Source organism: Rhinatrema bivittatum, chromosome 8 (genome assembly GCF_901001135.1).
Source record: "Rhinatrema bivittatum chromosome 8, aRhiBiv1.1, whole genome shotgun sequence".
NCBI lineage: Eukaryota > Metazoa > Chordata > Amphibia > Gymnophiona > Rhinatrematidae > Rhinatrema > Rhinatrema bivittatum.
Window position 1 is genome coordinate 31586113 of NC_042622.1, and position 27842 is coordinate 31613954.

A 27842-nucleotide genomic window follows, 5' to 3' on the forward strand; every position below is an offset into this window, starting at 1 on the left:
TAACCGCTCTTGCATATACTTGGTGCTGGGCAACCAAGGCTTCCGGTGTATTTGCTCAGTATTCATGTACAAAAAAGATGTGTGGAAATCTACAAATCTGCAAGAGAAACAAGCTTCGAGAGGACAGAAAAAAAGACAAACAGGGAAGGGCTTCTGGACTGATCCGTGGTACTACAGGAACGAAAATTAACAGGTAAGAACTAATTTTCCTTTCCCTGTACGTTCCCGGATCAGTCCAGACTGTGGGATGTACCAAAGCTTCCCTAAACCGGGTGGGACAGAGACAGTCCCGCTCAAAGCACTTGTAGCCCAAAAGAACCAAGCAGCGGGGCTTGCACATCCAGACGGTAGTGTCGAGCAAAAATATGCAAGAACGTCCAAGTGGCAGCACTGCAAATCTCCTGTGGAGAGACCGATTGACTGTCCGCCCAGGAAGTAGTTTGAGAACGCAGTGAATGAGCCGTAAGGCCCTCGGGAACCGCCCGTCCTCAACAAAGAGAGGCCGAGGAGATCACTTCCTTCAACCACCACGCGATAGTGGTCTTAGAAGCCGGCGTACCCCGAATGGGCCCACTCCAGAGGACAAAAGATGAACCAAGACCTGAAAGCCATGGGTAACCTGGAGATAGCGAAGTAGAACTCGTGTAGTATCAAGTTTACGGAAATTGTCCCCAGTCGCAGGGGAAAACACAGGGAGTTCTGCAGACAGGTTGACATGGAGGTTAGAAGAACCTTCACTAAGAAGGAAGGGCCCGTCACGAGGGATACCCCGGAATCGGAAAATTGCAAAACAAAAGGTTCCCGACAGGACAGCGTGTGGATCACCGAGATCCGAAGAGCAGAAGAGATAGAGACCAGAAAGACAGTCTTAAGCGTAAGAGCTTTCAAGGTAGCGCGACGGAGAGGTTCGAACAGAGCCGCACAGAGGGCCCGAAGGATCAGACTAAAACTCCCCGACGGGCAAGTGGCCGAGAAGGTGGACGTAGATGCTTGACGCCCTTCAAGCACCAATCACATCCAGGTGGCCCGTTCAGTGATGACATTCTACCCTACCCAGGAGAGAGCTGAGAGGGCAGAAGATCTTCTTGGGGAAGAGAGGACTAACGAGATCTGGGCGGAGAGCGCTGAGATACCAGACTCCGCACAAACAGCTTCAAACACATTCCAGATACGAGCATACGCCAGGGAAGTCGACTGTTTCCGGGCCCGCAACAAGGTGAAGATGACCTCCTACTAGCCCTTGCGCCTTAGGCGTCATCTTTCAAAAAACCAGGCCGCTAGACAGGAGTGATCGGCCTGGTTGAAAAATACAGGTCCTTGACGAAGGAGCCGAGGAAAATGGTGTAGCCGTAGAGGTCCGTCCGGCGGTAGGTTGAGAAAATCCACGAATTACAGCCTGCGCGGCCAGAACCACGGGACCCAGTGGAGTTCCATTCTTCTGAGAACTTTCCCAACCAGGGGCCACGGGGGGGGAGGGGGGGGGGGGGAGAACACATACACATACAGAAGGACGTCCGCCAGCCAAAGAGAGCCAAAGCATCTACGCCCTCCGAGCCATGTTCCCTCCAGCGGCGGAAGAACCAATTTGCTTTGCAATTGCAAAGGGTCGCCATGAGGCCCAGGTGGTGGGGGGACCACCTGTCGACGATGAGATTCATGGCTGCGTCAGAGTTCCCACTCCCCGGAATCGAGCGACTGACTGAGAAAATCGGCCTGAACATTCCCCTTGCCCACAATGTGGGAGACCGCCGGGCACTGTTGATGTTGCTCTGCCCAGGCGAAGAGATGGCTGGTTTCCAGGGCCATCAGTGGACTGAGGGCGCCTCCTTGGCGATTGACAAGCCACAGTGGAGGAGCTGTCGGACAAGACCCATATCGCCTTGCCGCGGATGAGGGGGAGAAACTCCAGAAGAGCTAGAACATCGCCCGAGCCTCCAACCGAATGATGTGCCAGCGAGACTGAGCTGCCGGTCAGATCCCCTGGGCGTACGGGGAGAGGCAGACCGCACCCCAGCCAGAGAGACTGACGTCCGTGGTTACTATCGTCCACTGAGGGACTCGGAGAGGCTTTCCCTGTAGCAAATGAGGAAGGGAAAGCCACCACTACAAGTCGGCAACGGTAAGGCCCAAAAAACGGGAGGACTGTGTGAAACTGTTCAGACACTGTCTGCCAACGGGACAGCAAAGCTTTCTGGAACAGTAGCATATGAGCAAAAGCCCAAGGGACAATGTCAATGGCAAAAGCCAAGGGGCCCAAGACCTGCAGGCAGATACAGGCCGCCGGAGAAGGCAGCAAAACCAGACTCTGAAACTGGCCGATCAACTCGAGAGCCCGTGCGCGAGGCAAGTAGACCTTGCCCACCCAGTTGTCAAGGTGGGCTCCCAGGAATCGTAACTCCTGGGAGGACTGAAGGTAGCTCTTGGAGAAATTCAGTATGCACCCGAGAGACGCGAGGAGAAGTAACATGCGATCCACCGCCTGCCGGCAAGAGCCTCCACCTTGGCCCTGATGAGCCAGACGTCCCGGTAGGGGTGAACAAGGATCCCTTTCCGGTGGAGAGCTGCTGCCACCACCACGACTTTGGTGAAGGCGCGAGGTGCCGTCGCGAGACCAAAGGGAAGCGCCCTGAACTGGAAGTCCCGGTGGAGGATGTGAACGCGAAGAGACTACGGTAGCCGTAATGAAGTGGAATATGGAAACACGCCTCTGTCAAATCAAGTGAAGCGAGGAACTCTTCGGGGCGAAACGGCACGAGGACCACTCGCAGATTTTTCATGTGGAAAGCGGGATCTTGAGGGCTCGGTTGACTCTTGTGAGGTTTAAGATCAGACGAAGACCCGTCCTGTTAGGGAACGACAGAGTAAATAGAATACTGGCCTGCGGCAAGTTTGCTGTCTGGAACCGGGACTACCTCGCCCAGACACAGGGGCCAGGCGGGGGTTTGTTCCACCACTTGCCGCTGGGACCGACCGTATGGGGAAATAGAAAAAGGATCTCGAGAATCTCGAGCAAAGCGAAGGCGTACCTGTCTCTGAGGATGTCGAGGACCCACTGGTCCAACATGAATTTGACCAATGCCACGAAAAACAGGGAGAGTCGACCGCCTAGGAAGGGGACAGAGGAAAGAGTCAAGTGAACTTCATTGTGTGGCAGGCGTAAGGATGGAGCGCGTGGGCTGGCCCTCACGGGAAGGCTGCGACCAAGACGAAAATACCCTCTGAGGAGTCACCCTACCCGCGTGGGGTATACAGTCTCTGGCCCAGATAACGGAAGCCTATGGACCTTACTTTCCCCCAAGGAATACATAGTTTCTCAAGGCCCTTGCCAAGGAGCAGCTTACCTTTGAACAGCAACGTGCCCAACCGGGCTTTGGAAGACGGATCGGCCGACCAATGGCGCAGCCAGAGGAGCCGTTTGGCGGACCTCGCCGTAGCCATCGCTTTTGCATGGACGTGGAGAAGGTCATAGGCGCAGCCTCTGCCCACGGGGGGTCCCGGGTGCAGAGCAACTTTGAACCCACCTGAGACCTGCCCGCAGCATGAGACTGCTGCAAATAGGCGCACGCACCCCCAGCGCCAGGACATAAAAAATGTGCATCCCCATGAGCCTTGAGCATGCGGACCTGTGCGGCTTTAAAAGCCGGGAAACCCTCCTGTATTGTGATCGCATAAGTAGTCCCCAGAGGGAGTATTGTCTTTTTTTTTTTTTTTTAATCTAAGCATACCTCCGGGAGGGGTAGCTTATCTAGTGCACGGCCCGCCTAGAGTCCCGTCTCGTGAACGTTCCATTCCCGCAGGTGGTACACAACTTGTGCGTGGGATGAGAGAGGAAGGCGATTGCCGGATCCCTGATTCCCGCCAGGACCGGGTCCACATCCTTGGGCAAAGAGGCCGTAAGGGGTGGAAGAGTATCATCCGCATCCGGATTAGCGGCAGGATCCGAGGGTACCGGATCCACCGGGAGGTTGGGAGAGGGGCACTCCCGGGACCACCTGCGCCTCAAGGGACCCCGGGGGCTCTGCAGCTGGTCTAACCATCAAAGGCGCGGAGCGAGGAAATTTTTTTTTTTTGCCGGGGGGTGGGAACCTTCCTCCTCCTCCTGCAGGCTAGCTAAATAAAATCTTCGCAGGAGGAGGGCAAAATCAGATACAAAACAAGCCCTAGAAGTCCCAGAGAGGCAAGAGGGTGACAGAAAACCCATCCTGGGGGGGGCCAGGGGGCTGAAATCGGGGGGGTAGCTGCAAACAAAATCGGCCCTCCAGCCCCAGGGATCTCCGAAAACGGAGCCGACAAAAAATCCAAAATGGCCACCGTTCTCGGGCTTTCCTGGCCTGGCCAAGCTCTGGGGAGTTGATCCCTGGGCTAAATTTGCCAGCCCTGCCGAGGAGGGACCTACCCCACCCGGCAGGGAGGCAGAGAAGAGGTCCCCTCGCAAAAAAACACGAAGGGGCTGGCAGAGAAGATGCAGGCTGCCTGCCGCAGCAAAGACCTGCTCTGAAGAAAAAAGGCTGCAGAGAAAAAGTTTGACTGACAGCCTGGAGGCCCGGAGTGAAGCAGGGGGAAACCAGCTAACTCCTGCCTGTCTGGCTGCCGGTTCAACCCAGGTGGGGGAGAAAGACACAGAATATTGGTCTGCTGCTGTAGGTAAGTATTAAAAGCACTGGGAGCACTTTTAAACTTAAGCCTGTTTCTGTGTCACTTTTTTTTTTTTTAAATAAACTGAGCACAGCAGTGTAACATTAAGACCCTTCGGCAGCCGGGGGGGGGGGGGGGGGGATGAGCCCTGGACAGACTCGGTCCCCACACCCGGAAGCATTGGCGGACACAGGCTATGCACTGCACAAGGGGCAAAGCCACCCTGAGTCCGGCAAGAACCAGGAGACGGAACAGTCTCCTGAAGAAAAAATCCACAACTTCCTGACTCAACTTTTTAACTTTATTTTAACAGGAAGAAAACTACAAAATCCCTAAGGAATAAGTGCTTGCTTGATCCCAGAAGGACGAGAAAGAAGGCTGACTAGCCTAGATCAGGAGACCGAAGGGAGACGTGCTGCACCTGCTGAAGACAGACAAATAATGAAGGGTTACATGATAGGATATCCTATATGAGGACAGAGCCTGTCTCCACCTGCTGGAAAGGAGGCTCAACCCACAGTCTGGACTGATCCGGGTACGTACAGGGAAAACATATTTAACGATGCTTACAGGAGTTAATTCTTCTTAGCTGAGATTTGGTCATTCCGGCTCTTTTGTATAACTTGATCTGACCAGGGTTATATTACCTTGTCTGATTCGGATAGTTAATTTTCCTGGTTAAATATTACTGGATATTTTAGATAACAACCAGATTGGAAGCTGTTGATTCTAAGTATGTATTTTATTTACCTTTTGGTTTTATAAGCACTGTGTATCTTTTTATGGGAGCCGCTAAGGACATGGGTTTTTGTAGCATACACATTTTAAAATAAATAGGGGTAGTCTAACAAAAAAAACAAACAAAAAAAAGGCTTGCAAATAAAGGGAGAAAATAAATCGTCCAAGCTAACCCCCCTCCCCCCCCCCCCCCATCCCTCCTCTGATACAAGGGGAGGAAACTCTAACTGTACTTGGGTTCTCCCATAGGGAACAAGAGAACATTTTTACAAGGCCCGAGACCTACAACCACAGAGAACAGTGCAGCCACTGATTTTTCAGGAGGATCCCTAGACTGATCTAGCAGGATTCAAGGAAAGGAATTAACAGGTAAAAGGAGAAACTTTACCTGTTAATTTCCTTTCCATTAGTCCTGCTACAACAGCCCAACACTTAATAAGTGGGCTATTTCCCCCTACCAGCAGACAAGAGGCACAAAATAGCTTTTCTCTGACATCACAGCCTCTATTTAGGAGGTAGTGCTAGCAGCAGAAATCCAGTATCCTTTCTGAAAGACAAAGCTTCGGATCAGACCTCAGCATTTGAAGAATAATCAAATTTCAATTCGAAACCTGAGAAGTTTCCCTGCAACCTACAACAGAAGAAAAGCAGGAAGAAGTAAACTCAAAACATAAAAGGGCCATAGGCCTCAGAGTGTTAAAGTGAACAGACAGAAAACACACCTCACTTCCCGGGTGGGTCCTAGGCCAGTGTAGCAGGACTAATAGTAAGGAAATTTCTGCTTTCATCTCGTGCTGCAACAACAGTCCAGCCCTTAACAAGTGGGAAGTACTAAAAGCTTTATCTGTCTAGGCAGGAGGAAGTAAGTGCTGCCCGAAGAACCCCCGCACCATAAACCTTATTCTCTCAGGCCAGCACTTCCAAGGTGTAATGCTTCACAAAGGTAGGCAGGGAAGACCAGCTGGCCGCCCTGCAAATATCTACATGTGCAAACACATGTACCTCCGCCCAGGACACCAACTGAGCCCTGGTGAAGTGTGACTACACCAAGTCTGGCAGCTTCTTGCCCTTGAGAAATTAAGCCAACTCAATCATCTCTTTATCCAGCGAGCTAGTGTGGCCTTGGAAACCATCTCACCTTTCCATGACCTTCCAAACAAAAATCTGACTTCTGGAAAGCATTGGTGACCTCCAGATACCCAAACATTGGAGAAAACTATACTCCAATCCACACTTCTCCTGAAAAAAAAAAAGGCCAGAAGAGAAACCATCTGATTGATATGAAAGATGGAATTTTCCTTTGGGAAAAGGACAGCAATGGATGAAAGACCAACTGAAGAAATCACTAGAAAAGTGTCCCAACAAGACAGAGCTTGAAGCTCTGAGATCAGTCTTGCACAGCAAACTACAACCAGAAAAGCTGTCTTCAATGACAAATCTTTCACAGAACTCTGTTTCAGAGGCTCAAAAGGGGTCCCCATTAGGGCTTGAAATATTAGATTTAGATCCCACGAGAACAATAGATTGGAAAGGTGGCTACAACGTTTTCATGCCCCTCAAAAAATGTGACATCCAGGTGAGCCACTATAGAGCACCCTGCTATGGCATGTTAACTTCCTTATTGTGCATGTTATTTTGTTACCTACATATGTTCTAAATTGTTTAATGTCTAACACCCTGGCGTATGTTCTTGTTCCTTGTACACAGACGTGATATCTTTGATGAGCGGTGGTATATAAAAACCAATAAATAAAATAAATAAATAAGAGCTGCCACCTGCACCTTTAATGAATTCAGGGCCAGTCCCTTATCCAGACCGCCCTGAAGAAAGGCTAAGGATACATGGTACTGGAGCTCGACAGGGAGATTCTGCCCTGGACATGCAGAACTGTTCAAACAGGCATCAACCTCAAATATAAGCCAAGGAAGTGGACTACTTACAAGACTACAGTAGTGTGGAAATCACTGCTGAAGAAGAATATCCCTTCCTATGGAGCTGTCTCTGCTCAAGAGCCAGGCCCATAAAGCAAAACAGAGCTGGATCCTCCAGGACCCTGAGCCAAGAGCCCCCACGTCCTTGGGAGACGCATGGGTCAACCATCTGAAGCCGGAGCAGATTCTCGTACTAAGGTCTGCACGGCCAATCTGGTGCCACTAGTATGAACCGGTTGCTTTCTAACTTTACACACTGTAGCAGCCTGCATATGAGCGCTCACAGAGGAAAGGCATATAGGACCTATCCCACTGGCCAGGGCTGCTCTAGGGCATTGATCCCCACTGACCCCTACTCTCTCTCCTGGCTGAACAAGCAGCACCTTCACATTCAACCGGGTCGTCATCAAATCCACCCAAGAACAACCCACCTGCGATAAAATCCTGCGAAAGGCATCGAAGCTCAGCTCCCATTCTCCAGGCTCTAGCAGATTCCCATTAAGGAAGTCAGCCTGAACATTTTCCTGGTCAGAAATGTGCACAGCAGATAGGAGCTGGAGATTCTTCTCCATCCATGGAAACAGGAGCAAGGTTTCAATCAAGATTCCCTGGCTCTTGGTTCTCCCTTGCTGATTCATACACGCCACTGCAGTAGTTTAGTCTGAGAGGACCCAAATGGCCCAGCCCTGAATCAGCGAAAGAAAAGTCAGAAAAGCCAGATGAATCAGCCTGGTCTCCAGCTGGTGATGGACCACGAGACCTCCTCGGAAGACCAACTCCCCTGGGTCACCTGATCCTGACAGCAAGGCCCCCAGCCCAAGATGCTCGCATCTGTCGTGAAAAAGACCCAGCCTGAAGTGGTTAGACTGACTCACTTCAACAAATTGGCAGGAACCAGCCACCAGCAAAGCGACTGACGTACTGACTGGCTCAGAGGGAGCCGAACCCTATAGTCCTGTGACTACGGAGACCATCAACTCAGGAGGGACGCCTGGAGAGGGTGCATGTGAGCTCTGACCCACAGCACCGGGGCTAGCGTTGCCGCCATCAGCCCAAGGAATTGCAAATAATCCCAGAGGGAATTTGGAAACCCAGGAAATCATGAATCTGACAGAATATCTTGTGTACTCTCGTCCATGAGGAACATTTGTCCCACCTATGTATTAAACCATGCCCTATAAGAACTCCAGGGACTGCATAGGCTGCAGGAAACTTATGGCAAAACTGAACACCCAGCCCAAGCTTTCTAAAAAGCTAAGTACGGGACACTCATTCTGCCTCCACGTGAGACAGGACTCAGATTAACCAATCGTCGAAAAATGGGTGGACTGTAATCCCCTCGCACCAGCCAGCCGCCACAACCATAACCATTTCTTTGGTAAAAACTCATGGCGCAGTTGAGACTGAAGGGCAATGCTCGGAAATGAAAATGGCCTTGCAGTATGCAAAAAAATCAGATATCTCTGATCCTTGTCCCAAATAGGAATATGTAGGTAAGTTTCTGACAGATCCAGCGAGCACAGAATTCCTCCTGTCACACTGCAGAACAAATGGACAGCAGAGTTTCCATCCAAAACTGTGGGACCTACAGACAGTGATTCACTTCATTGAGATCCAATATGGGACGAAAGGAACCATTCTTCTTGGACACCATGAAATAGATGGAATAATGGCCATGACCTCGCTCTGCTGGAGGCACAGGGGCCACCGCCTGCAAGAGCTGCAGTTTCAGCAGTGTCACAGGTGGCCTGCTGTTTTGCCAAAGCAGAGCATGGGGAGATCATGGTATAATGTAGGTCCAGAGAATAGCGGAGAAAATTATCTTCAGTTCCCACTGATCAGTAGTTATGTGCGTCCACTCCCTGTAGAACTCCTGCAGACTGCCTACTACAGGTATCAAGAGCGAGTTAACTCATGGAACCTCAGGAGAAGGCTCTATGGGTTCCAGAAGAACCTGCATTTCCTCTCCATCTTCAGGCTCCACAAAAGGACTTATCCTGGTCCCTGGAACCCAAATACATAGCTGAAGTGGCCCCAAAATACAGTCCACCTGGATGATACCGCCAGGAAGTTTGAAGTGTCTGCAACCTCTGCCATCCCTATGGAAGAAGTGGCCCTAGTCTTCCAGCAAATGGCGGAGTTTATCATCGCCAAAATTCTTAACCAACTGGTCCAGATCCTCTCAAAACAGAAGCCGGCCCTTAAAGGGCAACTTCCCCAGGTGAGTCTTAGATTAAGAGTCGGCCGCCCAATTACTTAGCCACAGGACACCATGCACCACAACTGACGAGGCCAACGACTGGGCAGAACTATGCAACAAGCCATACAGAGCATCCATCAGAAAGGTGGCAGTGGACTCCATCCTGGCCACTTCTTCGATCTCTACAGCAACTGTTGGATCCAGCAAAGGAGAGCCCAGACCACTAGTAACAAGCAGAGAGAAATTGGCACTGCTGTCACTGAAGAGACAAACTTCAAAGGAGGGGTTCCATTTCCCTACCCTGCAGACTCAATAGGAATAGTGGTCTACCTAGTCATGGCCACGACCAAGGCATCCACTACTGGAACCTGGATAAACATCTGAGCGCAGCAGGTAGAAGGGAGTACAGTTACTGCAGAAAGGCTACTCCTCTCAGGCTTGACTCCACGGCCTCCAATTCTGCCATCATTTCTTCCACTTCTGAGTAGAGGGGAAAGACAGTAGTAGTCTTGCATTTTCCCTTAATAATGGAATCCCACATCGGAGCCTCCAATGGTTTCAACTCCTCTAACCGAAGAAAAGAACCCACCTGCACAATTAAAAACACTAATTCATCACGGTGAAATAGACATTAGGGATGTGCATTCGTACGTCCATTCATCTCATTTCTTTCACTGTGTTTCGTGGCTAAGCACATATTTAACAAAAGGATACACAAAATGAATGGTGTGCGCATATGGGGGTGCCCATAGACGTATGCACACACCATTCATTTTATGCACCTAGTGTCCATTTATTAGATACGCCCTTAGCGGTGAAACAAATCAAACGAATGGACACACAAATGCACATTCCTAATAGGCATATGACCGAATCATCTTCAGGAATGGGGGAACTTCCCCCTATTCAAAAGAAATTCTCTGCATCCCCAGGCTCCTCCACATCCCCAGGTGTCCTCCCATGATGGCTCCAGTGCATCCAGGTCCGGTCGTAGTCTTTTGATAGAAACCTAAGGGGAAGGACCAGAGCCAAGACATTCTGGTGCTCTGGGTAGGGTCCCCCAAGCTACCTCCCCTGGCCACACAAAGGCACAGAAGGCCAGATGTAAGAAGTGAAAACATTCTGGACAGAAATCTGAGGGAACCCAGGTTTAAAGCCAACATGCCCCCGGGGAAACATCCGTTTTGAGTTCTTCACCCAGTGCCATAGCTACCCCGGGGCTCACCACATGTCAGGGCCCTTGGTGGAGCAAGGCACGCCAAAAAAGGACATGGGCGATGAAGCAGGAGCCAGGCCTGTTACTGAGCAATTGTCTGGTCTCCCCCCTGTACGTGAGGCACACTGCCCCTTCTCAGAAGTGGCTTGGAGAATCCTGCAAGCCTTGCAATGCCAAGGACCTCAAGCAGGCCTATCCATGCACTCTCAGCACAAATTCAGCAGCCATGAAGGTAAACACTGCCAAGAGAGGCGTGCTCAAATCTCCTGCTCCACCCCTCACCTCACTCGCAGAGTGCTAGCCACGTTTACCACTGGACAGCCCTGCTCCCGTTACAGCCTCACAAAAGAAAACACTTTTTCCTTTTTTTTTTTTTGAGGCTAAAGTGAGAAAAACCAAACAGAGGAGAGGGGATCAGGGGAGAGAGCGATAGCCAAAGCTGGAGGAGCATAGAGAGGAGGGAAACAGGAAACCTTCACCCAGGAACAGAGGCCACTTCTCTGAATCTGTCCATGTGTCTCTGCTTTTAATAATTGCTCATGGGACAGGCTCAACCAATCAGCCCCCTCAGGTTGTGTTCCAGGCATTAAGAAAGGTGGGGGGAAGGCAAAACGATTACTGGCAGAGTTAAAAGGTGAGGTAAGAGGCTATTTTAGCCAAAAAAACATCCTTCAAAAATTGGAAGGATCCATCTGAAGAAAATAGGAAAAAGCATAAGCATTGTCAAGTAAGCGTAAAACATTGATAAGACAGGCTAAGAGAGAATTTGAAATGAAGCTGGCCGTAGAAGCAAAAATTCATAATAAAAACAGCAAGGAACCTGTGAGGGAGTCTGTTGGATTGTTAGATGTCCAAGGGGGGTTAAAGGGGCTCTTAGGGAAGATAAGACCATTGCAGAAAGACTAATTGAATTCTTTGCTTCTGTGTTTACTAATGAGAATGTTGTGGAAATACTGGTTCCAGAGATGGTTCAAGGGTGATGATTCACATGAACTGAACCAAATCACTGTGAACCTGGAAGATGTAGTAGGCCAGATTGACAAATTAAAGAGTAGCAAATCACCTGGCCCGGATGGTATGCACCCCAGTATTCTGAAGGAACTCAAAAATGAAATTTCAGATCTATTAATTAAAATTTGTAACCTAACATTAAAATCATCCATTATACCTGATGACTGGAGGGTGGCCAATGTAACCCCAATATTTAAAAAGGGGTCCAGGGCGATCCAGGAAACTACAGACCAGTGAGCCTGACTTCAGTGCCAAGAAAAATAGTGGAAACTCTTCTAAAGATCAAAATCATAGAGCATATAGAAAGACCTGGTTTAATGGAACACAGTCAACATGGATTCACCCAAGGGAAGTCTTCCCTCACAAATTTGCTTCAATTTTTTAAAGAGGTTAATAAACATGTGGACATAGGTGAGCCAGTAGATGTAGTGTTTTTAGATTTTCAGAAGGCGTTTGACAAAGTCCTTCATGAGAGGCTTCTAAGGAAACTAAAAAGTCATGGGATAGGAGGCAGTGTCCTTTCATGGATTACCAACTGGTTGAAAGACAGGAAAGAGTAGGATTAAATGGTCAATTTTCTCATTGGAAAAGGGTAAACTGTGGAGTGCCTCAGGGATCTGTAATTGGACCTGTGCTTTTCAATATATTTTTGAATGATCTGTAAAGGAATACGACAAGTGAAGTAATCAAATCTGCAGATGATACAAAATTATTCAGGGTAGTTAAATCACAAGAGGATTGTGATAAATTGCAGGAAAATGTCATAATGCCTTTGTATCGCTCTAAGGTGAGACCGCACCTTGAGTACTGTGTACAGTTCTTGTTGCCGCATCTCAAAAAATGCGAAGGAGAAGGTACAGAGAAGGGCGACCAAAATGAAAGTGGATGGAACAGCTCCCCTATTAGGAAAGGCTAAAGAGATTAGGGCTGTTCAGCTTGGAGAAGAGATGGCTGAGATGGAATATGATAGAGGTCTTTAAAATCATGAGATATCTAGAACAGGTAAATGTGAATCTGTTATTTACTCTTTTGGATAATAGAAGGACTAGGGGGCACTCCATGAAGTTAGCATGTAGCATATTTAAAACTAATCTGATAAAATTATTTCACTCAATGCTTAATTAAGCTCTGGAATTTGTTGCCAGAGGATGTGGTTAGTGCAGTTAGTGTACCTGGGTTTAAAAAAAGGTTTGGATAAGTTCATGGAGGAGACGTCCATTACCTGCTATTAATCAAGTTGTCTTAGAGAATAGCCACTGCTATTACTGGCATCAGTAACATGGGATCTACTTAGTGTTTGGGTGCTTGCCAGGTACTTGTAAGCCTGGATTGGCCACTGTTGGAAACAAGATGCTGGGCTTGATGGACCCTTGGTCTGACCCAGTATGGCAATTTCTTATGTTCTTATGGCTCGCACTACTGGTCAAAACCAGTGGCCTGGCCTTGGGGTCTGATCAAGATCCAATGCAGAGTTGCTGCACCAGTACAAACCTCACCATCTGCAGGAGGGAGAAAAGGAAAATTGATTCTTCCCTGCAGTACCACGGATCAGTCCAGAGTCCTGGGTTTTGCCTCCCCTCCAGCAGATGGAGACAGAAAAGTTTTATCGGACTCAGTCCTATACCCCTGAGGTGCCATCTAGAGTCTGTCAGTATTACACTGTACCCAAGCAGAAAGATTAAAGCATAACTTCGACATAAACAACCTCCCCCCGAAGAGCAGAGGGAATGAAAAACTTGCAACTCAATGAACGAAACCATGCCCTTACTCTTTCCCTGAAAAGGGGGGCATTCAGTAAACTTGCAGAAATATGACTAACTACTGGCCGAGCAGACTCTCCGTTTTCCCATGGGCGGGACTCTTGACTGATCCGTGGTACTACAGGAACGAACATTAGTAGGTAAGAACCAATTTTCCTTTCCCTGTACATACCAGACTCCTGGGATGTACCAAAGCTTCCCTAACCAGCGTGGGACAGAGAGTCCCGCTCGGAGTACCCTGGTCCTGAAGGAACCGGGCTCAGGGGCCCGGACATCTAGACGATAATGCCTGGCAAAAGTGTGTGTAGATTTCCAGGTAGCCACCCTACAAATTTCCTTTGGCAACACCTGTTGACATTCCACCCACGAAGCCGCTTGCGATCGAGTAGAATGAGCTTTAAGTCCAACCGAAATCGGTCGGCTCTGAACAAGGTAAACCGAAACAATAGCTTCCTTTAGCCATCGTGCGATAGTGGCACTTAAAGCTTTATGACCCCTCCTGGATCCACTCCCCAGAACGAACAGATGGTCCGAAAGACAGAAACTGTTCGTGACCTCCAAGTAATGCAACACTCTGTTTACGTCCAACGTCCTTAAATCTCTAGACTCTGGAGTAGAAGAATCCAGACCCGCGAAAGAAGAGAGCTCCACTGATTGATTCAAATGAAAGGACACTTTCGGGAGAAAGGAGGGAATTGTTCTTAAGGAGACTCCTGCTTTAGAAATCCGTAAGAAGGGCTTCCTGCAAGATAATGCCTGAAGCTCGGAAACACGCCTTGCTGAGGAGATAGCCACAAGAAAAACGACCTTCAATGTCCGATCCTTCAGGGTCGCTCATTTCAATGGCTCAAAAGAGCATTACAAAGGGTGCGGAGAACCAGATTGAGCTTCCACGAAGGACAGGGGTTCCGGACAGGACGACGCAAATGTTTAGCCCCTCTCAGAAAATGAGCCACATCCAGATGAGATGCTAGCGCAACCCCCTGCACTTTTCCATGAAAATAACCAAGGGCCACTGCCTGAACTCATAGGGAATTAAACACCAGCCCCTTGGCTAATCCAGCCTGTAAAAAATCCAGAACATCCGGAATTGAAGCCCTGGATGGCTGCACTTCGTGGTCTAAACACCAGGATTCAAACACTCCCCAAACTCTAATGTATGCCATAGAGGTAGAAGTTTTACGGGAATGTAAGAGCGTGGCAATAATCGCATTTGAGTAACCCTTACTCAATTGCTGCCTTTCAAAAGCCATGCCGTTAGACAAAAGCGATCTACCAGTCCGAAACAGACGGGGCCTTGTTGCAGGAGATTCAGAGACGGCCAAAATCTCAGCGGACCGACTACTGCTAGATTTAGAAGGTCAGCAAACCATGGACACCTCTGCCACTCCAATGCCATGAGTATCACCTTGCACGGATGAGCTTCAATGCGGCGCAAAACTTTTCCGACCAACGGCCACAGCGGAAAGACGTACAACGGAACATCCTTTGGCCAGGGAAGGACTAGAGCCAACTGAAAAATCGAGGAGCCTTGGTATTGCAGCAGGTCGCCATGAGATCCATGTAGGGCACGGTCCAGCATGTGCAAGGAAGACAAAAGGCCTCTTTGGAGAGTTCCCACTCCCCCGGGTCCAACTGGTGGCGGCTGAGAAAATCGGCTTGCACATTGTCTACCCCGGCAATGTGAGAGGCTGCAATCTTGTAGAGGTGTTGTTCTGCACAGCTGATTAAAAGCTGAGCTTCTGCCGCCACCGGACGACTCCTGGTTCCCCCCTGATGATTGATGTAAGCCACCATTGTCGCATTGTCGGAGAGTACCCTCACGGATAGTCTTTCTACTAAAGGAAGGAGGGCCTGCAGCGCCAACCAAACTACTTTGGTTTTCAACCGATTGATCGACCAGGAGGATTCCATTCTTGTCCATTGGCTTTGCACTGCCGTTCCTTGACAAACCGCTCCCCATCCGGAGAAGCTGGCATCAGTGGTTACCACTATCCAGGAGGGAATTTCCAAATCCACCCCCTGCCGTAAATTATCTGGACACAGCCACCAAAGAAGACTGGACCGTGCCGAATCAGTCAGTGGGAGGACAAGATGAAACTGTTCAGAGAGTGGATTCCACCAGGAGAACAAGGCCCAGGTCACCACTTAGAGAATGGAAGCCATCGAACCAAGGACCTGTAAATAATCCCCGACCCTGGAACGAGGCATGGATCGCAAGGACTCCACCTGAGTGAGAAGCTTGGACAATCTTTCTTCTGTAAAAAAAAACCTTTCCCAAGATTGTGTCGAACCGTGCACCCAAAAACTCCAAGAACTGGGAGGGAACCAGGTGACTCTTCGGGGTTGACCACCCAACCCAACGAGCTCAACATCTGTAGTACCCTCTGCACCGCTGTTCTGCAAAAGTGTTCTGACTTCGCTCGAATCAGCCAATCGTCCAGGTAGGGGTGTACCAGAATCCCCTCCTTTTGCAGGGCCGCTGCTACAACCACCATCACCTTGGTGAAGACTCTGGGCACCATCACCAGACCAAACAGTAGGGCGCAAAATTTAAAATGATGCCCCAGATCGCAAACCGCAAATATTTCTGATGATCCGGGCGTATAGGAATGTTGAGATTACTTACCTGATAATCTCCTTTTCCTTAGTGTAGACAGATGGACTCAGAACGTCCGCCAGTAAATCCATGTCCGGAATCCCCCAGTGATCCACAATCATCTGGAAGGCTGTGGGTGACAGCTGCCACTCTCCCGGATTTAGGCTTTCTCTGCTGAGGAAGTCTGCCGTGGTGTTGTCCTTCCCGGCAATGTGGACGGCGGAGATGTCCTGAAGATTCGCCTCTGCCCAAGCCATCAGTAGGGCGATCTCCAGAGATACCTGTCGGCTTCTGGTTCCACCCTGACAATTGATGTATGCCACCGTGGTGGCGTTGTCGGACATCACTCAGACTGCTCTGTTCTTCAGTCTGTGAGCAAATCGAAGGCATGCCAATCGGATTGCCCGGGCCTCTAGACGGTTGATGTTCCACGCTGACTCTTCTCTGTTCCACCACCCTTGTGTGGCGAGTTCTTCGCAGTGTGCTCCCCAGCCGCTCAGGCTGGCATCTGTGGTGAGCAGAGTCCACGTGGGGGAGGACATCTTCGACCCCCTGCTCATGTGGTTGGACTGCAACCACCACGGTAACTGGGTCCGTACTCTGGCTGGCAGAGGTAGGTGCGTGGAATAGTTCCGTAGCCGGGGGCTCCAGCGAGAGAGCAGGGAGTGCTGTAGAGGTCTCATACGGGCCCTTGCCCAAGGTACCACTTCCAGAGTGGATGCCATGAGATCGAGAACCTGCAGATAATCCCAAGCTATGGGCCGACTGGCTCCCATCAAGTACTGGATACGCTGCTGAAGTTTCAACTTTCTCTTGGCAGTGAGACTGACTGTCTGCCTGGGTGTTGAACTGTACTCCCAGGTATTCCAGTGACTGGGAAGGCTGTAGGCAACTCTTGCTGAGGTTGATTACCCAGCCCAAGCTTTCCAGAAGGGCGATCACTCTGTCGGTTGTCCGATGGCTCTCCTCTCGAGATTTCGCCCTGATCAACCAGTCATCTAGGTAGGGATGGACCAGAATTCCTTCCTGCCTGAGTGCCGCTGCTACCACTACGACCACCTTGGTGAAGGTCCGCGGTGACATGGCCAACCCGAAGGGCAGAGCCCGGAACTGGAAGTGGCGTCCTAGAACCTTGAAGCATAGGTAGCGCTGATGATCCGGATGGATCGGGATATGCAGATAGGCTTCTGACAGGTCTAACGCCATGAGGAATTCTCCTGGCTGTACTGCGGTCTTGACGGACCTCAGAGTTTCCATGCGAAACCTCGGGACCCGTAAGTATCGATTGACCGACTTGAGGTCCAGTACGGGCCGAAAAGTGCCCCCTTTCTTGGGTACCATGAAATAAATGGAATAGTGTCCAGAATTCACTTCCCAGGCAGGTACTGGGATGATTGCTTTCAAGGACAGGAGTCTCGCCAGGGTAGCTTCCAATGCTGCCTTCTTGTGTGTGGGACAGGAAGATTCCACAAACTTGTCCGGAGGGAGATGATGAAAGTCCAGATAATACCCCTCTCGGATGATGGCAGGGACCCACTGGTCCGACGTAATCTCGACCCATCTGGGGTAGAAGAGGGTTAACTTGTCCCCTATGGCTCCGTCCCCCAGATGGATCGGCGGATTCTCATTGTGAGGCGCGGCCGGGACCGGAGCCCGGGCCTGCTCCCCTCTTGCGCTGCTTGGTCCGAAAGGACTGGTTCCTGGCCTGAGGACGAGGTGCCTGGTAGCGACTCCTGTAGGGAATGAAGCGCTGGGAGCTTCTACCCCTGGAGGGCCTTGGAAAGGCACGCTGATTCCTCCTGAACTGATCTTCCGGCAGTCGAGGTACTGGAGAAGCGCCCCACGTGCTGGCCAGTTTATCAAGGTCGCTGCCAAACAGGAAAGAGCCCTGAAAGGGCAATCTGGTGAGGCGTGTCTTTGAAGGCGCATCGGCTGACCATTTCCGGATCCAGAGCTGCCTCCTGGCAGCTACGGAGGATGAGATCCCCTTGGCTGTTCGGACTAGGTCTGATGCAGCATCTGTGAGGAACGAGAGAGCGGACTCCATGTCTGCTGCTGGAGCGTTGTTCCTGACCTGTGACAAACAGGCACACGTCACCACTGTGCAGCAGGTTGCGATCCGCAAAGATAGAGCTGCCACCTCAAAAGTCTGTTTCAGAATGGTGTCCAGTTGCCGGTCATGAGGCTCCTTGAGGGCCGCCCCCCCTTCAACTGGAATGGTAGTGCGCTTGACCACAGCGCTAATCAAGGCGTCCACCTGAGGGCACGCCAGCAGCTCCTGGATAGCCGGCGCCAGTGGGTACATGCCCGTCAGGGCCCGACCCCCTTTGAATGAGGCCGCTGGTGCAGCCCATTCTAAATCTATCAGTTGTTGTGCTGCTTGCAAGAATGGAAAATGGCGGGCTGTAGGACGAAGACCTTCCAGCAGGGGGTTCTGCGCAGAGGGCACTGTAGCGCTGGGACCTGTAATATCCAACTCCGCCAGGCACTGGGACACCAGGTCCAAGAGATCCTCCTTAGGGAAGAACCGCCGCATGGTTCTATATGGCTCAATCCCTGGGGGAAGTTCCCCCTCGTCCGGGAGTTCAAGACTCGTCTGGTGAAACCTCCTGGTCTGACTGATCTGGACTGTCCAGCGGCGGGAGGTCCCGCTCACGATAAGGGCGTGAGGGTCCAGGAACAGTATCCGCTGGAGCCGCCACCGCAGCGGCAGCCGTCGCAGTCGCAGGCACCGCAGGGACCGCAGAAACAGCAGGAACAACTGGAACCGCAGGGCCTGGACGGGACGCCGTTTGCATCTGTACAAAGGCATGAATCCCCTTAAAGAGATCCACCCAGGAAATTGAAGCAGCCTCTAATCGCCGGGGTACAAGATCCCCCGGGATTCCCGATTGGTCGAGACTGACCGCTAAATCCGGGGTAGCCCCTGGGGAACTGTCAGCAAATCGTGGCTGAGACTGGTCCTGGCCCGAGGGTCCCACGGCCTCCTCACATTGGGCACATAGGGAGTCTGGCTCTTCACTGTGCGTGGCTCTAAGCTGGCATGCGGAGCAAAGGCCGAGGGCTTTAATGCCGGAGGCAGGAGGCGCCCCCGCTGAAGACGCTGAGGCGTTCTGTTCCATTGAATAATATGCGGCAGCAATATGCGCTGAGCACAACAGGCGCTTAATAATATGCGGCAGCAATATGCGCGGAATACAACAGGCGCACAATAATAATATGCGGCAGCAATATGCGCTTAATACAACAGGCGCACAATTGCAATATACGCTCAATGTAATTCAATATGCTCTCAGCAATAAGCGGTTAGCAATACACGCTCAATGTTATTCAATATGCTCTCAGCAAGAAGCGGTTTAGCAAGACGCGCTCAATGGTATGCAATATGCTCTCAGCAATAAGCGGTTAGCAATACTTGCTCAATGTCATTCAATATGCTCACAGCAATAAGCGGTTAGCAATACACGCTCAATGTCATTCAATATGCTCTCAGCAATAAGCGGTTAGCAATACACGCTCAATGTCATTCAATATGCTCTCAGCAATAAGCGGTTAGCAATACACGCTTAATGGTATTCAACATGCGCTTAGCAATAAGGGTTAGCAATATACGCACAAGGAGGAATAGAATATGCGCATAGTCATAGATCTGCGCCTATCACGGGCGCTCAATACCTGAACAAGGCCACAAAATGGCGCCCTCCACGGCGTGCCACGCCGCCGATCCTCGGTTCCTCGGAGACCAGAAGTAAAAGCCGTACACCTTACCTGATCCTCAGCGCTTCCCAGCTGGAACCCGGGCGGTGGGAGAGGGGAAATACCTTCACCGCCGCGTTTGAGGATATGCACCCGCTGCCTCGTCCACGCCGGGACCGAGGCGCCTCGTAAGCCTCACCCGAACCTCGCCCAGGGGCTGTGTCCCTGCCGCGATTCGGCCACCGGACCGAGGACTTAAACCTCCGGGGGATCACGGAAATCACCACGTGAAACTCTACTGGGGGAGGGACCTTAGGGTATCACCGCAGGAGTGTGGGGCTCGATGCTGTAGAAGTTGTTAGAAAAAGAAAAGTAGAAAGTAGATTTGGAAAACACGCTCCGCGAGCGTGCAGGCTCTCCAAACTGCTTTGGAGACGGAAATTACTAAGTTGCTACGCTTCCTATGGGGGTATAAATACACCTGTGCTGACGTCAGATCCGTCTCCAACTGCTAGCACGAGCACACTATACCCATTCGTTCTGAGTCCATCTGGCTACACGCCAGGAAATGTGTAAATAAGCTTGTCAGATCCAGAGGCGCTAGAAATTCCCCTTTGTGTACAGACTATCACCGAGCGAAGAGTGCCCATCCGAAAACGAGGCACCTTTAGAGTCCGATTGACTCCTTTAAGTCTAGGATGGGCGGAAGGTGCCCTCCCTTCTTGGGCACCACGAAATAGATGAAGTAGTGCCTTCGCCCGAGCTCTCCTGCGGGTACTGGATCTATGGCGCCTAGGTCCTGTAACCGCCGCAGAGTGTCTTGTACCGCCCGGTGTTTTTGGTGGTACCCGCATGGGGAAACCATGTACCACTCGTGGATCGGCCAAGCAAAATCTAAAGCGTAACCGTGTTCAACTATACTGACCCACTAATCTGAGGTTAAGTTGGTCCACTCTTCTAGAAAAAGGAATAACCTCCCCCCTATTCTTGGGACGGAAGAGTGGACCGGCCTCGTTTCATTGCACTGACTTGGGACCCCCATGAGATTGTGGGGCTCCATCTCTGGCAGGCCAGCGCCCTCGAAAGCACTGATTCCAAGAAGATTGGCAGCTAGGACCCTGTCGAAAGGACGAACCGGCGGACCATGAAGAGCGAAACCGGCGATTTCCCCAAAATCTCGCCTGTTGAGGAAAGGATCCTTTCGTCCTGGGTCTAATCCTCCGGCAACCAATGGACTTTATTCTCCCCCAGAAATTTTATCATGCCCTCCAATTGTTGCCCGAAAAGCAGCTTACCCTTGAAGGGTAAGGAACCCAGTTGAGCCTTAGACGAAACATCCGCAGCTCAGTGTCTAAGCCAGAGGAGCCTGCGGGCGGACATGGCCAAGATCATCGTCCTGCCAGACATCCGTAACGGATCATAAAGCACGTCAGCACTGTAAGCTACCGCTGCCTCCAGGCGCCCCGCTTGCACTGCCTCACTCGCAGAAAGGGATGCTGCTGCTTGCAAATCCTGCACCCAGCGGAGACTGGCTCGTAGCGCGAAACTGCTGCACATAGCAGCCCCGACTCCTAGGGCAGAAACCTCAAATCTTTTTAAGTTGCAACTCCAATTTGCGATCTTACAAATCCTTCAGGGCAGTGGCTCCTGTTACTGGGATGGTGGTTTTCTTGGTCACTGCCGAGACCGTGGCGTCCATCTTAGGGACCATAAGGAGGTCCAGCGCTTCCTCTGGAAGCGGGTATAACTTGTCCATAGCCCGCCTTACCTTTAAACCAAGGTCTGGAGTGTCCCACTCAAACAAAAGATCTGTAACAGACATATGAAACAGAAAGGATCGAGCTGGACCCCTGAGCCCCACCATCACCGGATCCATAGCCCCAAACCGCGAGTCCTCCGGAGGAACCTCAATGCCCAGCTCCTCCAGAATGGCCGGGATAAGTAGACCTAGTTCATCCCTTCTGAACAGGCAAACCACTTTGGGATCATCACCCTCCACTAGAGGCACGTCCACTGGCTTGGCAAGCTGGAGATCCTGATCCGCATCTGGTCCCTCACCAGGGGCTTGCGGAGGAGACTCCCCTTCATCCGCATCGTTCGTATCTGAACTGTCCACCGGACCAGAGAGGGCGTTTGGCCTTGGGGGCTTCTATGCCACTGTGTGACTTAGTACACTTGTGGAGTGATGAGGCTCCTGTCCCAGCCCCCAGTGACACCAGGACCTCACAGGGTACCTTAGTACCCTGGCTCTTTGCTGCTTTCCATTCTTTGAAGGCTTTATGCAGCAACAAAAGGAAATCGGAGGAGAACAAGGAAGAAGACTCAGAGTCTTTCCCCTATTCCTCCTCTGAGGAAGAGATCTGATCTGCCTGCAAGTCGCCCCCCCCCCGGGGCAGCAGGACGCGGCAAAAGAGGTGGCGGGGAGCTCCCCTCCCCCAGGGCAGCCTTCCCCTGCTCCCTGAACATTATCAGTAAGGCTTCAGTACCTGTGCTGAGGAGAAAAGGGTCCTGAGGCTGCCGCAGCAATTCTGCCCTCCCAGGGTCCCTGCATGTTCTAGAGCTGCTGCGATTTCGCCGGAATCATCTTCCCCAAAGAGCCTTCCCCTCCCGACAAACACCCGGTACAAACTCCGGCCCGCAGGCCATACCATGCAGCACGATTCCCGAACTAAATTAGGATCGGGGCTGGAACAAAGAACCAGTGCGACCAAGACAAACCCCCGGGAGCTCATAGGAACTGAAAAGGACGGCGAAAATAGCGTCGGAAGGAAGGAGGGCCAAAAGAGACCGCTAGGCGGGCTCAGAAATTAAATAAATCACCTCAGCATTGTTTTTTCCTGTGTGCAGATCTTCAGAGGGTGAGTGAACAGGGCTCCACGGGCTCCCAACCCTCTGCTCCAGAACTTCTGTTACCAGGGGCGGGACGGTCCCAGGACCTAGAAACCCCCTGGGAGGCTTAAAGAGATATCTTCTCTCTTTGGTGTTTTTTTTTTAAGATTCCCGAAGGAACAAATACCAAACTAAAAACCTAACATCAAACCCAGACTAAAGTTTTGCACCTCCATCTGCTGGAGACAGAGAAATACTGGCAGATTCTAGGTGGCATCTCAGGGGTATAGGACGGAGTCCGTTAAAACTTCTGTCTCCATCTGCTGGAGGGGAGGCAAAACCAGGACTCTGGACTGATCCGGGTACGTACAGGGAAATACTGGATTCCTGCTGGTAGCACCACCTCCTAAGTAGTGGCTGTGATGTCAGAAGAAAACAATGTTGTCTGCCTTCGTCTGCTGGAAGGGGAAAATAGCCCACTTGTTAAGGGCTGGACTGGTGTAGCAGGATGAGATGGAATTAAATTTCTCTTTATCATTCTGCTAGACCAGTCCAGACACTGAGAATGCCTGCGCCCTCAAGGCTGCATCTCCACCTGCTAGCAGGCGGTGTAAATCCATGCATCTGGACTGGATAAGGAAACATGCTATTACTACTACAAGGTGCAATAGAACATGCTATTACTACTACAAGGTGCAATAGATAGATAACAAAACCAACTTACCATTTGCAGACTTCAAATCAGGCAGAATGTGATTCACAAAGAATTCAGACAAGTTCACAAGTTCATTTGCTTGCGTTATTCCATGCTATAAAATTATAAATAAAATCAGTCAGTGTTTTCGTATTTAGAGAACACCTTTATAATAAGATCATACAACAAAAACTGGACAGAAGATTCTTTAAAAGGCTAAGTCTACTTTACAATACTGGGGATTTATATAACTGAACTTACCGAAAACTTTCATTATCAAAACCTGTACATTTGGAATATAGCTAATCTGGAGGTTCTGGATGTCAGCTTTCTACCCAAAGGAAAATGTGTTCTTACCTGATAATTTTCATTCCTGTAGTATCACAGATCAGTCCAGATAAGTGGGTTTATGCATCCCTACAAGCAGATGGAGGCAGAGAACAAGAACTTTTAGGCACTGCCACATATCTGAGAGTGCCACCTGCAGTCCCTCAGTATTGACCTGTACCCAAGCCATGATGACCAAACTAACAGACTAATAAACTAACATACCCCAAACAAACAACGGGCGAGCAGAGAACCAGCTGGAGACCCCTAGAACTAGGACCCCTTGATGAACACTAAGAATAAACATATATATCTACCGGTACACTCATTACTCTGCACATGAGTGTATACTGTGTCAACCATGTCCAGAAGCGAGGAAGTCTTTCCATTGGGACTTATCTGAGGTACTACAGGAACAGAAATTATCAGGTTAGAACAAATTTTCCTTTCCTGTTCGTACTCCAGATCAGTCCAGACAAGTGGGACGTACCCAAGCTCCCCTAAACTGGGCGGGAATCTGAAAAACCTGCGAGCAACACTTTCCCCAAAAATCGCTTCCTCCGGTGACTGCACATCCAGGAGGTAATGCCTAGAGAAAATGTGCATAGAAGGCCACATCACTGCTCGACAAATCTCCTGTGGAGATATGAACTGAAACTCTGCCCAAGACGTTGCATGCACCGTAGTAGAATGCGCCCGCCACCCTTCCAAAACTGACTTGCCTTTACAGATGTAAGCTGTATTGATTGCCTCTCTCAACCATCTTGCAATCGAGGCCTTGGAAGTTGTACTGCCCTTCTTTGGCCCAAACAAGACAAAGATGATCGGATCTTCGAAACAGATTCGTGACCTTAAGATAGCGCAAAAAAATCCACTGCACATCCAACAAGTGCAAAGCCCTTGCCATAGGAGCATTGCGATCAAACTTTGGAAACGCCAGAAGTTCCACCATCTGATTAAGATGAAAAGATAAAATCACTTTAGGCAGAAAGGAAGGCACTGTACGCAATGACAGTCCATCTTCTAAAATCCTTAAAAAAAGAATATCTACATGAGAAAGCTTGTAGCTCCGAAATTCTTCTAGTGAACAAATAGCCACCAGGAAAACCGCCTTCAAGGTTAAGCCCTTCAAGGAAGCTAGTCAAACTGGTTCAAAGGGAGGACCACACAGAACTCTAAGAACCAAGTTAAGGTTCCACTCCAGACAAACCTTCCGGAGCAGAGGACGCAGATGCTTAGCCCCTCTCAAGCAATGCATTACATCCAGATAGGCTACCAGGGTCCTTCCCCGTACCTTACCTCGAAGGCAACCTAAGGCCACCACCTGAACCTGAAACAAATTATAGGCCAAGCCCTTAGCCAACCCGCTCTATAAGAAGGATAACACTTGCGGAACATCCACCTTCAGAGGCTACAAGTCATTCTGTAAACACCAGGACTCAAAGGTTCTCCAAACCCAGACATAAGCCAGAGAAGTGGACAACTTTCTCACATGAAGCAAAGTAGTAATAACCGGTTCCAAGTAACCTTTCCCGTGGAGCTGCTGCCTTTCAAAAGCCAGGCTGCTAGACAAAAACAATTCACTCGGTCTGAAAATATAGGCTCCTGCTGCAGTAACCCTGGAAGATGCGACAAACGCATGGGCCCGTCCACCACCAGATAAATCAGGTCTGCAAACCACGGACGACGTGGTCACTTGGGAGCTACTAGAATCACCCTGCCTGGATGAAGCTCAATATGCCGCAACACTCTCCCTATGAGAGACCACAGGGGAAACCCAAACAGCAACCGGTCTGTCGGCCTATCATTAAAATCATCCATTCTACCTGAAGACTGGAGGGTGGCCAATGTAACCCCAATATTTTAAAAAGGCTCCAGGGGCGATCCGGGTAACTATAGACCAGTGAGCCTGACTTCAGTGCCAGGAACAATAGTGGAAACTATTCTCAAGATCAAAATCGTAGAGCATATAGAAAGACATGGTTTAATGGAACACAATCAACATGGATTTACCCAAGGGAAGTCTTGCCTCACAAATCTGCTTCATTTTTTTGAAGGGGTTAATAAACATGTGGATAAAGGTGAACCAGTAGACGTAGTGTATTTGGATTTTCAGAAGGCGTTTGACAAAGTCCCTCATGAGAGGCTTCTAAGAAAACTAAAAAGTCATGGGATAGGAGGAGATGTCCTTTCGTGGATTACAAACTGGTTAAAAGAAGGGAAACAGAGAGTAGGATTAAATGGTCAATTTTCTCAGTGGAAAAGGGTAAACAGTGGAGTGCCTCAGGGATCTGTACTTGGACTGGTGCTTTTCAATATATTTATAAATGATCTGGAAAGGAATACGACGAGTGAGGTTATCAAATTTGTGGATGAAACAAAATTATTCAGCGTAGTTAAATTACAAGCGGATTGTGATACATTACAGGAGGACCTTGCAAGACTGCAAGATTGGGCATCCAAATGGCAGATGAAATTTAATGTGGACAAGTGCAAGGTGTTGCATATAGGGAAAAATAACCCTTGCTGTAGTTACACGATGTTAAGTTCCATATTAGGAGCTACCACCCAGGAAAAAGATCTAGGCATCATAGTGGATAATACTTTAAAATCGTCGGCTCAGTGTGCTGCAGCAGTCAAAAAAGCAAACAGAATGTTAGGAATTATTAGGAAGGGAATGGTGAATAAAACGGAAAATGTCATAATGCCTCTATCTCTCTCCCATGGTGAGACCGCACCTTGAATATTGTCTACAATTCTGGTCGCCGCATCTCAAAAAAGACATGTTGCGATGGAGAAGATACAGAGAAGGGCAACCAAGATGATAAAGGGGATGGAACAGCTCCCCTATGAGGAAAGGCTGAAGAGGTTAGGGCTGTTCAGCTTGGAGAAGAGACGGCTGAGGGGGGATATGATAGAGGTCTTTAAGATCATGAGAGATCTAGAATGAGTAGATGTGAATCGGTTATTTACACTTTCTAATAAAAGAAGGGACTGGGGGCATTCCATAAAGTTAGCAAGTAGCACATTTAAGACTAATCGGAGAAAATTCTTTTTCACTCAACGCACAATAAAGCTTTGGAATTTGTTGCCAGAGGATATGGTTAGTGCAGTTAGTGTAGCTGGGTTCAAAAAGGTTTGGATAAGTTCTTGGAGAAGTCCATTAACGGCTATTAATCAAGTTTACTTAGGGAATAGCCAGTGCAATTAATTGCATCAGTAGCATGGGATCTTCTTAGTGTTTGATGACTCTCCGCCCACAGGAACATATCCTGTGCCTCCTGCACTTCCCGACTCTTCGTTCTGCTCTGAAGATTGATGTACGCTACCGTCTTCGCATTGTCTGAAAGCGCCTGCATGGACCTTCCCTGTATGAGTGGGAGAAACACCAGCAACACTTTGCGAACAGCTCTGGTCTCCAAACGATTGATGGACCAGGACAACTCCTCTGATGACCATAGGCCCTGGGCTGATCTGCCTCGACAAATAGCTCCCCATCCTTTGAAACTGGCATCTGTGGTCACCACCACCCAGTTGTGCACCTCCAAGTCCATTCCTCTCTCCAGATTGCTTTGAGACAGCCACCATGAGAGACTGGACCTGGGAACTCCCAGGAGTGGCAAAGGAAGCAGAAATTCCTCTAAAAGCAGATTATACAGAGACAGCAGAGCTCTCTGCGATGGTCACATATGAGCAACGGCCCACGGAACTAAGTTCAGCGTAGAAGCCACAGAATGCAGGACCTGTATTGTAAATAATCCCAGCCCCAGGGCACTGCCAGGCACAGAAGACTGAGCACCTGACTTCTCTCTCCATGGTTAGAAACACCTTCCCTAATTGGGTATTGAATCGAGCTCCAAGGTATTCCAAAGACTGGGACGGTTTCAAAATGACTCTTCGCTAGGTTCTTGATCCAACCCAGTGATTCCAGCAGTTTCATCACTCGTTGAATCGACTGACAACACTGCCCTTCTGACTTTGCTCGGATGAGCCGATTGTCCAGGTAAGGATGGACCAGGATTCCCTCTCTCCTGAGAGCAGTCACCACCACTACCATCACTCAGCCAATTTTTAAGATACAGACGCATGTGTTCTACAGTACAGGATTATAAACTTTGTGCAAAAACGTTGATGGTTAAGTTTAAAGAGAGGGGGTATCCCTCTAAATGTATCAAAAGAGCTTATAAAAGGGCAATGTATTCGAA

The 27842-nt window shown here is 49.8% G+C and overlaps 1 protein-coding gene across 7 annotated transcripts in view; it reads right to left on the reverse strand.

The window, feature by feature from the left end:
• The window catches only part of CSE1L (chromosome segregation 1 like), a 184244-nt gene that overhangs the window by 87004 nt on the left and 69398 nt on the right, over positions 1–27842 (reverse strand). For all 7 annotated transcript variants that reach the window (XM_029612426.1, XM_029612429.1, XM_029612428.1 and 4 more), the window contains one exon: positions 23341–23425. In XM_029612426.1, coding sequence (XP_029468286.1) covers positions 23341–23425 — 85 coding nt within the window. The remainder of the gene's footprint in view (positions 1–23340; positions 23426–27842) is intronic.